This window comes from Tasmannia lanceolata, unplaced genomic scaffold (assembly GCF_043159265.1).
Source record: "Tasmannia lanceolata isolate RefF3 unplaced genomic scaffold, GAP_Taslan_0.1 ptg000007l, whole genome shotgun sequence".
NCBI lineage: Eukaryota > Viridiplantae > Streptophyta > Magnoliopsida > Canellales > Winteraceae > Tasmannia > Tasmannia lanceolata.
Genome location: NW_027518684.1, coordinates 4640974 through 4655619, shown reverse-complemented (window position 1 = coordinate 4655619; position 14646 = coordinate 4640974). Strand labels below are relative to the sequence as shown.

Here is a 14646-nt window from a genome sequence, read left to right as displayed (position 1 = left end):
ACACGCCCACATCATATAACATCTCTTATTTCTTAGGGCCACGGAAGAAAATCCACCATGGACGATTCTAACCCTCTAATGAGTTCATATTTGTTTCTTTGTTTTATCTCCATCAATTTAACGGCCACAGATTCAAGGGTTAGAAACGTCCTTCGGGAGTAGATTTTGATGGATGGCCCAATGGCCTAGCAGATGAACGGTTTGGATTAATCATCAAGTGGGCTCAACCCTATCCTTGTTCATAGTTTTCTACTGTACATGTCTTTCTAAAAGATCTAAATTCTTGTGAGAGACATTATTCAATGATCCAAACCATTCATTTGTTGGGCGCCAACTTAAATCGGCCTTGTACGTAACCCTCCAAGTCTCCAACCTGTAGAAGGATGGCAGTTTATAGAAACATCTACAGATCGGAGGGTTAGAATCATCCAAAGAAAAACGCCTTCTTTGTCGAGATTCATGTGAACCCTGTGAAGACACCTTTCGACTGGCTTTCAAAGAAAATTCGAGTCAGAACCCACCACAGATGGTTTCTCTTCTACTATTAGCAATCTTACAGAGAGCAAAAGCAACCAAAAATTACTAATTTCTATTCTGAAATCACCCCAGCTTAAAGAGATGAATGGGTCTCTCTCATTTCCCTCCCTCTCTCCCTCTTGTCTACATCCGTGTCAATGTCGTTGGTGGAAATAAAAAAGGAAAGACAACAGAAAAAGGGTCTTGAAAGATGGAGCCAACCCACCATGAAATTAAATAAGACGACAAATTTTACATAAGATAACCAGACCCTGGTAGCTTTTCCTTTCTTTCCAAGGTCTGGGAGGAATAAAAGTTCTTCAAGTCCCCTGTTTTTTAATGGGAGATCCATGTTTCTAAAATTTGACCATTTTACTCCTTGGGAAATAAACAATGTCTCAGTTTTCTGAAATGAAGAGAGATTATGCTGAGGATGTTAAAGAAAAGTAATTGATGTAGACATGGAAGACAAATACTTGACACAAATTTTATCTTATTTCCTTTCTCAAGGTCTTAAAACAGAAATACAGAAATAGTGCATTGATTTGGAAGAAAAGCTAAAAAAGACTAGATGAAATTAATGTTTTCTAGGAAAGATTAGCCTAGCCCTATTCACCTTCCTTGAAGTGGGAATCTTTCTAAATTTACAGAATATATAAAGGCAAAATGGCAAATCATATCAGGACAACCATGTTTTAATAATAGCACAAACCCAGCTTGTCTTTTCTATTTTAATCGGCTTTTCAAAGCTTTTTGGGAATTGTAATAACTTTTTGACAACTCTTTAAATAAAAAAGACATGATGAGTTGGTGCAAACATCAAAACATGGTTGTGCTGATATCAATTACAATCAATTGATTTGGGCTACTGATATCTGCACTATCATGTTTTAATAACTGCTCTAATTGACCTTGTCTTTTACTATTTAAACACCTAACAAAGGTTATTACAATTCTCAAAAAGCTCCCACAAGCTAATTAGAAAGGAAAAGACAACGTGGGTCAGTGCGGTTATCAAAATATGGTAGTGCCGATGTCAACTGCCTTATAATCAAATTGCCATGTCACCACCAACACTTAAAAAACAGTCTATAACTCTATGTGCCAAAAACGGCAGAAGGGCATCTTAAAACGGCAGCCATTTATCTCTGCTTTTTCAAGGGTCTCTCAGTCCTCACACAACCAAGAAACAAAGGAAACACAATAGAAGAAAAGAAAGAAAAGAACCCACAGTCCCAAAGTCTCTCTCTCTCTCATTCTAATGGCCCAGCTGGACCAAATTTATGTAAGAAGAAAAACAAAAAAGAAACAAGGAAAGATAGGGAGATGTCTTCAAATGTCTTACAACCCAAAACCCAAAACCAAAATTCCAGAAATACCCTTCTGCAACCCCCCCAAAAAAATCTCATCTCCATTAAGAAGAAACCAATTTCTATTTCCTATTTTCATGCTACTTTTATTGGGTGTTGGTCAGAGTTTCAGAGGAGACGAAACTTCTCTTTTTCTCCCTACCTTTATTTCTCTAATTATCAATCCTTATCTCTTCCTTCCATCTCTTTTCTTACCAGTCTTTAATTGGGACTCTTCCCTTTCCAAATTCTTGGGTTTCTGTGTTTCTGTATAAGTATTTCCCATCTGGGTTTTTCATATCATTAAGATTTTTTTGTTATTGGGGATACCATGTTGAAAAATATGAAAAGGGTTTCCATGAGTTCTTATCCTTCTTACCCAGTTAATGAGGAGGTGAAAAACAGGTTAAAGCATCAAAGCCTCATGCAAGATTTTAATGTTTTGCAGAAGGTGAGGTCTATATTTCTGATTATCCTTTTTTTTTAATTTAGAAGAGATCTATGGTGTATTTGTTGTGGGTTTTTCTTTGTTTATTGGTTCCTGATGATCTAGGGTTTCTCTTTTTGTGGGTTGTTCTTCTTGCTCATGAAAATCGGTTTCTCTTTTGTGGGTTTTTCTTTTCTTTTCTTTTTTAATATCTTGATCTAGGTTTCTCTTTTGTGGGTTGTTCTCTTCTTGCTCTTGTAAATCGGTTTATCTTTTTTGGGTTTTTTTTTTCTTCTTCTTCTTCTTTATCTTGATCTAGGATATGGGTTTTTTTCATTGATTTTTCTTTGTGGAGTTCAGCGAATTTTTGGTGGTTTTCATCTTTTTTTGATCGAGCAGATCTTAGATTTCATGTTGTATTTCTCTCAGAAACCTTATTTTCAAAAAAAAAAAAAATACTCTGAGAACTCTGAGAACCCTTTTAGCTCCCTCTAATGAGAATTCCCTCTTTTTTCTTTTCTTCTACCAATATTTCTTGCGTACTGTCGAGGGTTTCGAGATTTGTTTTGCCCTTGACAGGAATGATTCATGTATTTTTTGTGTTGGATGTTTCTTTACTTCTGTACCTGGTGCTATGAATAACTTTCTTGAATTTTCTTATATGCATTTGTCTGTAAATCCTCACTTCTGTACCTACTTTTATGAAACTCCTTTCTGAAATTTTCTTATTTTCTTGACAAATCTTTTATGCATTTGTCTGTAAATTCCTCACAGGAAACAGTGGCTAAGAAGAAACAATTGCAGAGAGAAAAACAGAAGAAATTGAACCTCTTAGCTGAAGTCAGGTACTACTTGTCTTATAGTTTTTTTTATTGATTTTCAGAATCTCCAAAGAGATGATGAATAAACTTTTATATTTAAATTTTATTAATTTCAGATTCTTGCGGCGAAGATTCAAATATTTACTAAAGAACCCATCTCAGAAAATCTCATCCCAACATCTTGTTCAACCTCAAACTCTTCAAAATCTAGAAATTCGAAAGGAAAGCTCCGCGAAAGAACAAAATTACAGTGACAATAAAACATCCACGCGAATCCCTTCAGTAGTTTTCGACTTGAACCAAATTTCAGTTCCGGTAATTAATCTGATTCTTCTAATTAATGGAAATCTCGGACCTACTGTGAAATCGTACTTTTCTAATTATATTTTTTGTATAAATTACAGAATGCGGAAGAAACAGGGGAATTTCAGGTTGTTTGGGAACCTCTAAAAATGGAGAAGAAATTGAACAGATGTTCAATGGAAAGGGACACATTTGCGAGCGATTTGAAATTATCTATCTGTAGAGATGTTGGAAATGGACCAAACCAAGCAGGGAAGAGGAAGATATCATGGCAAGATCCGGTAGCTTTGAGGGTTTGAGCTCCTTCATTCATATGCCCAGAAACCCTCTGGTTTAATAGCTTAGACATATTCCTAGTGATTATTTTTCTCTTTTGATATACTTCTTTCCTCTTTATGTAAACAAATGGATTGTTATATTTGTATCACACAAGGCAAGTTTGCAGAAGAACAACAACATCTATTAATCAGATGATCATTGTAGATTCCCTCAATGCTACTCCATTGTGCCTTCATCTTTATATTAATACAGATTACTGATATTTTTGTGCTAAGTTTACTCTGTAAGAAAATTGAAAGCTTATTGAAGAACTGAAGAAAAATTACGCATGCGTTTATATGATTGTTGTCTTATTTAATTGCTGGTGTTTTCATTGGTTTTATGCCTTGATACTCCTTTGGAGGAAAATGGCTGATTCAGTACAAAATGTCTGGATTTTCCACACAAAGATTACTTTAGAAGTGGTTTTCAGGTTAGTAGATTTCAAGCTGATAGTAATATTAAAGAATGGAAGAATAATACCCATTAGCCAGATCAATGTAGATTATTTCTAATGTGGGATTTTAGTTGCAGGTGGTTAATGAGTATTTCAAGTTTATGATGCTTTTGTATATGGAGGATTGAACCCAATAGTGTTATAATTCTCCAACTGATTCTATTCTTTTTTGAGAGGACTTCAACGAACTGAATTTTGATGGTGAAAGCCTGCTCATGCCCTTTAGATGGAACTACATGGATAAAATGAGACATCTCATGTTGAAATGGTTGTATAAAGATTGATCTTAAATTCCTGATTAGCGTTCCTCAAAGTTAGTGGATGAAGAACTTCTGCCTAGGCCCTGTTCGTTTTGGATTTTGAGTCCGAAACTGTTAGCCCATTATTTTTTATTCGGAGAATCGATTCAAAAACTGATACTTGATTCAAAATTAGGTTTAATTTTGATCCCAGTTAAGACCCTGTTTGTTTTAGATTTTGAGAATCGGTTTTGAGTCCAAAACCATTTACTGGACTCAGGTGGGTCCAGTAATCTGTTTTGGACTCAAAACCGATGCTCAAAATCGAAAAAAATGGCCATAGCAAAGTGACTTGGTTTCTTTATAAGCAAATCAATTTCTTTAGAGGATTACCCATCTATCTTTATGGTAAAAATGGTACTGAAAAAACTGTAATTTGATATCTAATGGGTGGAGTTTCAGGGATATACTAAATTGGATCTAAATTGCATGATCGTAACTAGATGTCTACCAATAATGGAACTCAATCAGGAGTGATTTGGACCAACGATCACGACTAGACATGTACCAACAATCAAAACTCGATCAAGTGTGATCTAGACCACGCCTACGGCGCTTAATCAGGAGTCAATCTAGACTATAGAAAGGTCTATAAATAGACGATATATCATCCACCATTTGCAGTAGGATTACAAATTCCATTGTAGATACTATACTCTAGTGATTTCTTGCACTCCCTTTTATTTTCTTTTGTTGTTTTCTCTCTGATGATCTGTTTTCTGCCGGATCTAAAAAAATATGCCAATTCTAAAGGTATTTCAGGTTGGTTTTTATTCGTGCATCACTCCAATAGACACATGAGAATTTTTCTAATGGGCTTCATCGAATCTTTGAGGCAAATTCGTGAATACCCGGTGCACATTAATTCTTCAAATGGTGGGTACAATATTGTCTTTTAAGGAAAGCGAGAAATTATATGATGTCAGACCATCAAAATAAAGGGCGGAGAGAGACAAACCCTCTCTCCCTTGATTTTTAATCCAAGGGAAAGCACCGTTTTCTACTTTTCCTTGGTTTTGTCTCCTTCCGCCCTTTACAGTTTGACTGTCGGGCATCATATAATTTCTCTTATTTTATATCTCTACTAAATATTCTTCGTACCCTGTCTGTGCTCAACAAGCATTTTGAACGAGAAGTTGAGGAATGATCCTTCTGAAAAACCTTAAGGGCCCGTTTGGATACCCCTTGGATTTGGAGGTGAATTTGGACTTTTAAATCCAAATTCGGTGTTTGGCAAGCCTTTATGACATCTGGATTTGGATTTGAGTGAAATCCACAAGATTTACAAATTCCTCATGTTAGTGTAATTTTTTAAATTTATAAATCCTTTCTGCGAGAGGTTATTTATAAATCTAAATCTGACCCGTAAGGGGTTAAAATGACCAAAATATACCGAAAAAGTGTTAAATGACTTAAGTACCCACATGACATTAAAAACTGATCAAAATACATCATATTAGGTAAAATGACTAGAAAACCCCCGAGTAAGGCAAAATGACTGAAATACCCCTATACCAGGTAAAATGAAAAAATACCCCGACTCGTGCAAAATTACTAAAATACCCTTATGACATAAAAATGATCAAAATAACCTCATACAGGGTAAAATGACTAGAATAGCCAATATCATGAAAATTTACTAAAATACCCCTAGATCAAGTAAAAATGACCCATGGCTCATAAAAAATGACTAAAAATACAATCATGAGATAAAAATACGCCATATTAGATAAAATGACTAGAAATACCCCTATACCAGGTAAAATTGACAAAATACCCCCGAGTCATACAAAATGACTAAAATACCCTTATGATATAAAATTATCAAAATAACCTCATATAGGGTAAAATGACTAAAATACCCCAAGATCATGAAAAATTAATGAAAAAATACGTTATATTAGGTAAAATGACTAGAATACCCCCGGGTCATGCAAAATGATCGGAATACACCTATACCGGGTGAAAATGACAAAATACCATGAGTCATGAAAAATGACTAAAACACCCTTATGACATAAAAAATGATCAAAATACCCCCATATAGGGTAAAATGACTAAAATACCCCTGGATCATAGAAAATGGCTGAAATGCCCCTATATCAAATATTTTAGGGCTTTTTGGTTTTGTTAGATTTCAAATTCAAATCCAAAGAGCATCCAAACAAATAAAAAATTAATTTAGATTTGAAATCCAAATCTATACGTGGTCATCCAAACAGCATTATTTATAAATTTGTGAATTTTAAAATTCTTGATTTCAAATCCATGGATTTTGAAAATCCAAATTCACCTCCAAATCCAAATCCAAGGGGTATCCAAACGGGCCCTAATTTCTATTTATTTAATCCATGGCTCACAAATGAACTATTAAGTAGGCCTATCAAGTGGCTCAATTTGAATTAAATACAACGAGCTAGATCACCAATTCAGTTTGCATCCTGATTTGTCGAATAATTCTTTGGATTGTGCTCTTGGTACATGGGTCACGATCAATTTCAAATCAGACTATCAGTCCCACCATCGTAAACCCAAAAATAAAGAGTTTAGGCTAAAAGAAAAGGGATTTGCTAGGGACCATTGTAGAAGGCATTTCACAGATGGTCTGTTGCATGAGAGAGCAGACACATAGGCTCATGTTTCAACAGATTTTGTATTTATTGGTGATGTGGCTGCTCTCTCATGCAACCGACCATCTGCGAAATGCCCTAATAAAGCTCTAAAAGCACCATGTATCCTTACAAAAATGATTATCCTTTTCATTTTCAAAAAAAAAATAAAAAAATGGTTATCCTTTTTAGTATGAGAAACAATAAGACCATGTTTGTTTTGGATTTTGGGAATTGATTATAAGTCCAAAACTGATTATCGGACTCAAATTACATTTATATTGGGTCCAATAATCAGTTTAGACTCAAAATCAATTCTCAAAATCCAAAACAAACAGGGCATAAGGTGAATTTTTTTAGGCAAAAAATAATCTGATACTAGAATTGATTTCAGAACATGTTTATCAATAAAAGTGTTTTGTATTTAGGGACTTGTTAGAAATAATTTCTGAAAAGATAATACTTTTGGCCATTTCATAACTATCAATGACTAACTGGAAAAATACTATACAAATTAGGGCCAAAATGGCTACTTTAAAGTTTAAACTAAAGTTTACAGCACTGACAACTGTGATATTTCAGTACACTACGCAAGATGGAAGACATTAATTGGTATATATTGTTACTTTAAGACTTGTGTCACACCCGATCCACATATATAGCCTAGCAACTTTTCCTCCCTTTCTGATGCGGGATCTCACAATTTGACAGACAAATACACATGTAAAAACAGAGCATTTGGTGTTTTGAAGAGAAAAAAATGTGATGAGGTTACAAGCAGCAAAATCGCCTTTTTTTTTTTTTTTGAATCAGTAACTCAAAACTAATGTAATACCAAATTGTTCAAGCAACGATACAATTCAAGGCAGATGCCCATCTAAGGTTGCCAATGACTCCTTGAGCAGTTTTTGTGCCTCCTCACTCCTTCTAAATAAGCAAGGAAACAGTGAAGCAAATTATGACAGCCTTTAGCATCTGAATAGATGATAGTACGTATAAATAGAAGAGAAAAGGAAGCTAATAACCGAAGTACACGTAAGAGAACAAAGACCCCAAACCCCACTGCTAATTGTAAGCAGATTATGAAACAGGGTATATGGTATATATAAATACAAGAGTAAAGAAAGCTAGTAACCGAAACACATGTACGAGAACAAAAACCTCACTGTTAATTGTAAGCAGATAATGGAACAGAGTATAAGATATGGACACAAAATTAGAAAGCTCTTCACCGACTTCCTGCCACCTCCTGTTCTTAAGTCTGTTATTGCTAGATTTTCTGTAAGAATTAACTCATCGTCCACTCAAGAGGATCTTCCATTTGTCTGTCACTTAATTCCGCTCTATGAATATGATGCCTCAGTTCATTCTCCAATCCGATAAATGATAAACCAAATGTCTTGCTTACTACCATCATATGTTTGTCTATTAGATCTCTGATGTCGAATACCCTTTTTTTAAAGATAAGCATTTTATTAATTAAAACGAAGGGGGAACACCCCGTGACCGAAATGGTTGGAGATACAGCAAGGCCGCAACACACCAAAATATAGAAATAAAAATACAAGCAAGAAAGATCGGGGATAGAGAGTGTAAAAAACCTTCAATCTTGTCCTACTAACAGGGCGAGCTGATCCGCCTCTCCATTAGCTGATCACATAACATGATGAAAGCAAATTGAGCGACCCGATTAACTCTTAAAAACCTTTAAAGGTGGGGACAAGACCCGGTTATCCATCCAAAAACATTGAGGGAATCTCCCTCCACTACAAGACTATTCAAATCATTACTGTCAATGATCGTGACTATGCAACATTGCTCTCACTTCCGCCTCATTAGACTCCTTAACCCCAATAGGTCCTGAAAATGCCCGTTTGATTGGACCGGGCCCATCTATGAGAATCCCCCCAATACCAACCATCCCAGGATGACCGATGCTAGATCCGTCAAAATTAAGCTTCAGCCAACGCCGGATCTGGAGGGGTCCATCTGGGAGAAACTGTCACCATCCTCTCCTTACTCAAACAAATCTCCTTCCGACATCGTTTGATATCTGACCTAGAGAAAAACTCAGAAGCTATGCAAAATCCTCACCCAAGAAATGATGATAGCAAAAGAAATCCCTTTTCATGTTTGGTAAACCAAACAACTAGAATTTTTTCTCAAAAATTTATGGAGAGGAAAAAAGTTGTCTTGGAAAAGCCTTCTCAGGCAGAAACCTTTTCCTGTCAACCAAACAGGACATAAGGGATTAAGGATCTATTTTGATGTAGTAAAAAAATAAGTCCTTTAGACTGATGCAGAAACTTCTGAAAGACATAGCTTTCACCATCCGCCATCCATTTTATGCAATCCATAGCTCGTTTCAAGTATCTTTCAACATCTACAAGTAGTTCTATGAATCTTGCAAGGCTTTGCAGTTTCAGGCCACAAAATGTAGACCAAAGTTCAGTGACGGGATTATGCCGAAAATAAGTTTTTGCCTCTATGAAAGAGTTCTCAGGGTTTTAATTTGGGATAAGTTAGGAGTTAACTTTGTACCCAACTAGGATTCAATTCCAATTATTGAGGTTTTGAGTTGTAATTTGATTTCCGCAACTGATTTATATGTTTACATTTTGAAATTTAGTACGAAACAATTTTGAGTCTAAGTCATACATTATAGGACTCTATATATACATGATGTAAGGGGGCGGATTTTATGATCCTTATTGAATGCAAATTCAGTCTTTTCTTTAGTTTTTCATGTTTGTTGCACAGTTTAGGTCATCTTATCTACTTCTTTACTTACTCATGTTGGTGATGGGTTCTTTTTCTGTTGAGATATATTTCTCCCTACTTAGATGCATTAATTATTGAGATGTTTTTCCTAACAAGAAAGACTGTGTTAATAGAATTCAATGGTACTCTCCCAGCTAGGCGTATGGCTCAAAGCAGTCAAGACATCCTATAAACTGTATGGTAGTACAACAGGGTATTGTTATTTTCAAAGGAAATTGTGAGCTGGATAGAAGGGGGCGCACAAGAGTAAAACAAGAGCACAAAAAATAGAGTGGGAAAAGAAAGTTTTCAGCATCATCAGTTGATTAGTATCAGTTCACAAAAAAAAAATGGAAATAAAGAATGCTGAATACCATTCTCTCTTTTTTTTGACAGCTGCTAGGGACAACATTTGAGATGATAGGAGGGGTGGCAAAAAGAGGCAGTCGAGTAGAGTCACCCCATAGGTGCACAGTGATAGCTGTTGTTATCTACTGTTTTTCACAGAGAGTTCTCGGAAAGGAATAGTGAGAACACAGATATAGCTATACATCTGTATTGTCTCTCACAAAGAGCTCTCAGAAGAGAATAATGAGAACTGAAACAGATTGGACATCTCAATTTATGTGAAAGATGTGTTATTTTGGTTGCTATTTTACACGCACAAAAAAAAAAAAAAAAAACACAAAGCAGTTTGGAAAATGACTATAAACTATAAGACATCTCAAAAGATGAAATGAATTGAGGATAAAATGACAAGTGAACAAAATGTGGGAGATAATACAAAATTGGCAGGTGTGATAGATGCAAGCTACTGATGACTCCTTCAGACAATGGTATATAAATAGGGTGAGAACAAGGGACATAGGAAATATAGCTTCCAGTCAACCAGACTTGCATGTAAATAAGTAGCACATTCAATCCGAAAAAATTGAGTCCCAAAGGAAGTTTGCAGCCTGACATCCACTATTATCTATTCATACACGAAACTGAAATCCTACATATGATTTTAAGGAGAACAGAATATAATACAAATTCATTCGATCCAGTTCACGTAGAGAGAGGGAGGGGGACCGCCATTTAAACATCTATATCAATCTTTATCAATGTAAGAGAATGATAGAAAGGCCTAATGAGAGAATGCAGAGAAGCTTTAATCAACATAAAAAATACACGAGACATGTAATTTCACTAAGATCATCACCATATTGTCAGAAGAAGGATCCAGAACCAGATAATTTGACCATTTAATATGCAAACAATACAAGTCAAGCCCATACCTTCTAATATCCTCCACTGCTTGTCTGCGACGTTGAATCTGAAGTTCTAGTATGTGAATCAGTGTAGCCCTGGCCTGAGAGAAAACAAACAATCACTTTGATATTGCAAAAACAGTTGAAAATAGTGGAGGTTTGACTTCACAATGGAAAAATCTACCTTGTGAGGACGCAAAGAATTGAAGAGATGGTGCAAGTTCCTAAATATAAGAGATATGTCTTCTACTCTTCGTGCGTATTGAGATGGCCTTTCGACGAGAACATCTGCAAGCTCCAATATGTGTAGTTGCAACTCTCTATTTAGTGATTTCAATTCCTTTTTGAAATCTGTACAAAATATTAATATATCAGGGATTAAATATGATACCTAAATAAGGAACATTGTCACATGACATATCAATTCGCCAAAAAAGAGAAGCAACCTCACCCAAATAAACCAACTCTAAATAAGTGTTCAACCTCACACCGTGGTTTTAAATTTCCACCGAATCTGACATGAAACAACCGAAATGTTTCTGTTTTCGTCCCCACAGAAATCGAAACCGAAACGACCGAAATGCATAAACCAAAATCTTAAGTGTAATAGTGGGCCCTAGATGATGTAGACGAGCACACATCTAGGCTCTAAAAATAAGAAGGAACTGCAAAAAATAACAAACTAAAAAGCCTCCTGAATAAAAAAGATGAATGGGTGAGGGCCAGATCACATTAGAAACCAACACTGAAATTTAAAACCTTGCCTCACACAGACTCTGATCAGAAAATTAATTTCAATAATGAGCACACAACCTAGTTTATTAAAAATGCTATCATTAGTGGAAAAAAGTGATGCATTATCAGACTAAAAAGTTCAAATATAGCGATACAACAATTGCACAAGATGTAAGCATAGTACAATAGCTTTGTGTAATTTGATCCGTCTCAACGATCCATGTTATTGGATTACTTCATTTAGGCATGGAAAGTTCAAGCACAATTTAGGATGCAGAAGGATACCTTTCATTGCTAATTATAATCTTCCTCCTTTTTTCTACATGTAAGTCTTGAATATGTTGCACAAAGGACTCGGCAGTCTCAAAAACCCTAGAACTCGCACTAGCTACAGCAGGAATAAGGTCAACGGTTTCATAGAAGAATAGCCTGTGATGATCTGAAAACGGGAAAGGCCTGTACTACGGTTCACAGAACTATTGCAGGCAAACTCAGCATGGGGAAGGACTATATCCCAACTAGAAATATCACCAATAAGACACCTAAGGAGGTTTCCTAGACTCCTATTAATGACCTCTGTTTTACCTAGGAAGCATGGGTACTCTCCCGGGGTTCCCGTACTCGTACCCGACACGTATTGGGTGCGGGTACGTTCACATCTTAGAAATTAAAAAAAAACCTAATTTTGGTTGTTTGGTGCGTGTCAGGTGCGTTTAGGGTGCGCACCCACGCGTACCCGACACATCCTGCTTCTTTCATATGGTGGAAATCCTTTTTGTACTTAGTATTTACATGTAAACTATTTAAGTAAATGTATTTTATTGTCCATTTACTTAAGATTTACATGTAAATAACGGAATACCCCCATTTAAATTTATGAAAAATAGTTTCAAGACCAAATCTAAAAGGAAAAAAAAGTCAACTCTCCTGTTCTAGTACAAAATTCGAAGAAAAAGGGTCGGGTCAAAATTTTAACTTCCGTAACTTCCAAACGGTGGGGTATTTTTCAAATTTAAAAAATTCATAAAATCTATCATGTCCAAACATTATTAAATCCCAAAAGTCCGGTATAAAAAATCTCATAATTTGGTCTCTAAAAATTATTCATCTTGTCAAGCACTGGCCAACACACTGGCGACAGACTTTTTTTCTAATGAATGATGTATTGATGCCTCATGTTATGAAAAATGGAACTTAATCACTTATGAAATGAAGAGATTAATTAGAATTTTCCATTTTGGTGATGTTATTGTTATTTGATTGTTGTCCAATTATTTTTTAAAATTTTTTATAAATATATAATAAAATATTAAAAAATATTATTATATTCAGCGTACCCGAACGTACTCGCACCTGGTTTTTTTGGAAAATCAAGTACCCACATACCCGTGTCGTGTCCTACCCGCACCTCGTATCCGTACCCATGCTTCATAGTGTTTCTGTTTGTGGGATTAAATACCTAAGTACCTAAATAAGGGATACCTATTAATGCTCTGATACCAAGTTGATGGAGGACAATACCTAAATAAGGGAAAAATCATACACTCCTAATGGGATTAAAGACTACAGGAACTCTTAAGACTGAATCTAAAGGCTAGAGGCACCTATGAGAACCACTAAGGCTGATTTATTACGAATTTATTTTGCGGACAACAGCAATATCAAGGCTTAAAACAACAATGAGAGATGAGAAAAATAACAATTAGCAATTAAATAAACCTTGCACAAAGTACTCAGCACTTAAAAGACCTTTCAAGTAACTAATTAAGGGCAAAATTAGGCTAAAACGGGGTTTTAGGTGTGAGACCAAGTAAAATAATTAAAACAGTTCCAAAAACCTATGAATTAAACCTTATTTTGATGAAAACTCAATAATAATCCAATGAAAAACAGTAATAAATTTCTGTAGCAATAAACTGGGGTCAAATCGGTCCAATTTAGGCCAAAAGGGTATTTTGGTAATCTGGACAGATTTATAATTTCAAGACAAAGGGAGGAAATGAAGGCCTTCAAGCAAAGCTCAAGAAAGGCCACAGGTTTTTCAACTAATGCTTATAATCTAGGGAAAAATACACTTAGACCCCCTATGGTTTCTGACACATTCAACTTAACCCCAAAAGTTTAAAAAGTTACAAGTAGACCCCCTGTGGTTTCAAAACGTGACAAGTACACCCCATCCGTCAACTGTCCATCAGTTTAATATGACGGAAAGACTAAAACTAACCATGGTTAATATTTTGAGGACAGAAACTAACCATGGTTAATATTTTGAGGACAGAAATACCCTCATTTGCAGAGGGATTAGGGTTACACCATTTCCCACCTCCGCCATCACCCCTCCGATCACTGCCTTCGGCCACCACCGCCGTCGCCATCTCCGGCAACCGCCGTCACCTCCACTACAGACAATCGAACCCCATCCCATGGCTACATCAAACCCACATTTCAAGAAAAAAAAATCGATAAAAACAAAAAAAATAAAGCCCTAAAACGTTAGGGTTTTTGTGCAAATCATTATAATGATGTGAATCTCCTAAATGGAGGGTTTATGTTGATAAATCAACAAGGTTTTGAATCAAACCCCAATTTTTAGTTTTCAAGCATGAAAACCCTAATTTTCAGTTGGGGAAGACAAGGGCATTTTGGTATTTCGCCGTCAGCTCTGCCCAGTTAAAAAAACGCAATGAAACCACAAGGGGTATACTTGTAACTTTTAAACTTTTGGGGTTAAGTTGAATGTGTCAGAAACCAGAGGGGGTCTAAGTGTATTTTTCCCTATAATCCATGTTGCACACCTAC

The 14646-nt window shown here is 35.7% G+C and overlaps 2 protein-coding genes across 2 annotated transcripts; one reads left to right on the top strand and one right to left on the bottom strand.

Moving 5' to 3' along the window:
• The first annotated feature begins 1648 nt into the window (after nt 1-1648).
• On the top strand, nt 1649-3969 carry LOC143881530 (uncharacterized). Its single transcript, XM_077384637.1, has 4 exons — nt 1649-2316; nt 3067-3137; nt 3230-3428; nt 3518-3969. Exons 1-4 carry the CDS (start codon nt 2197-2199, stop codon nt 3713-3715), a joined length of 588 nt encoding a protein of 195 aa, XP_077240752.1. The 5' UTR covers nt 1649-2196; the 3' UTR covers nt 3716-3969.
• Nucleotides 3970-7959: 3990 nt separating this feature from the next.
• Nucleotides 7960-14222, bottom strand: LOC143881265 (mediator of RNA polymerase II transcription subunit 7b-like). Its single transcript, XM_077384252.1, has 4 exons — nt 14171-14222; nt 11297-11463; nt 11140-11213; nt 7960-8026 (listed from the first exon to the last, which is right to left on the bottom strand). The coding sequence occupies exons 1-4, from the start codon at nt 14220-14222 to the stop codon at nt 7960-7962; spliced, it is 360 nt and encodes a 119-aa protein (XP_077240367.1).
• Between the last annotated feature and the right edge of the window lie 424 nt (nt 14223-14646).

What these genes read in the sequence shown, in the direction of transcription:
- LOC143881530 (XM_077384637.1), top strand. Translation starts at nt 2,197, where the DNA reads ATGTTGAAAAATATGAAAAGGGTTTCCATGAGTTCTTATCCTTCTTAC. An exon ending in ATTTTAATGTTTTGCAGAAG is followed by an intron (nt 2,317 to 3,066) that starts GTGAGGTCTATA and finishes AATTCCTCACAG; the next exon opens with GAAACAGTGGCTAAGAAGAA. An exon ending in AACCTCTTAGCTGAAGTCAG is followed by an intron (nt 3,138 to 3,229) that starts GTACTACTTGTC and finishes TATTAATTTCAG; the next exon opens with ATTCTTGCGGCGAAGATTCA.
- LOC143881265 (XM_077384252.1), bottom strand. Translation starts at nt 14,222, where the DNA reads ATGGCGACGGCGGTGGTGGCCGAAGGCAGTGATCGGAGGGGTGATGGC. An exon ending in ATTCTTTGCGTCCTCACAAG is followed by an intron (nt 11,214 to 11,296) that starts GTAGATTTTTCC and finishes GTTTTCTCTCAG; the next exon opens with GCCAGGGCTACACTGATTCA. An exon ending in GCAGTGGAGGATATTAGAAG is followed by an intron (nt 8,027 to 11,139) that starts GTATGGGCTTGA and finishes TTGCTTATTTAG; the next exon opens with AAGGAGTGAGGAGGCACAAA.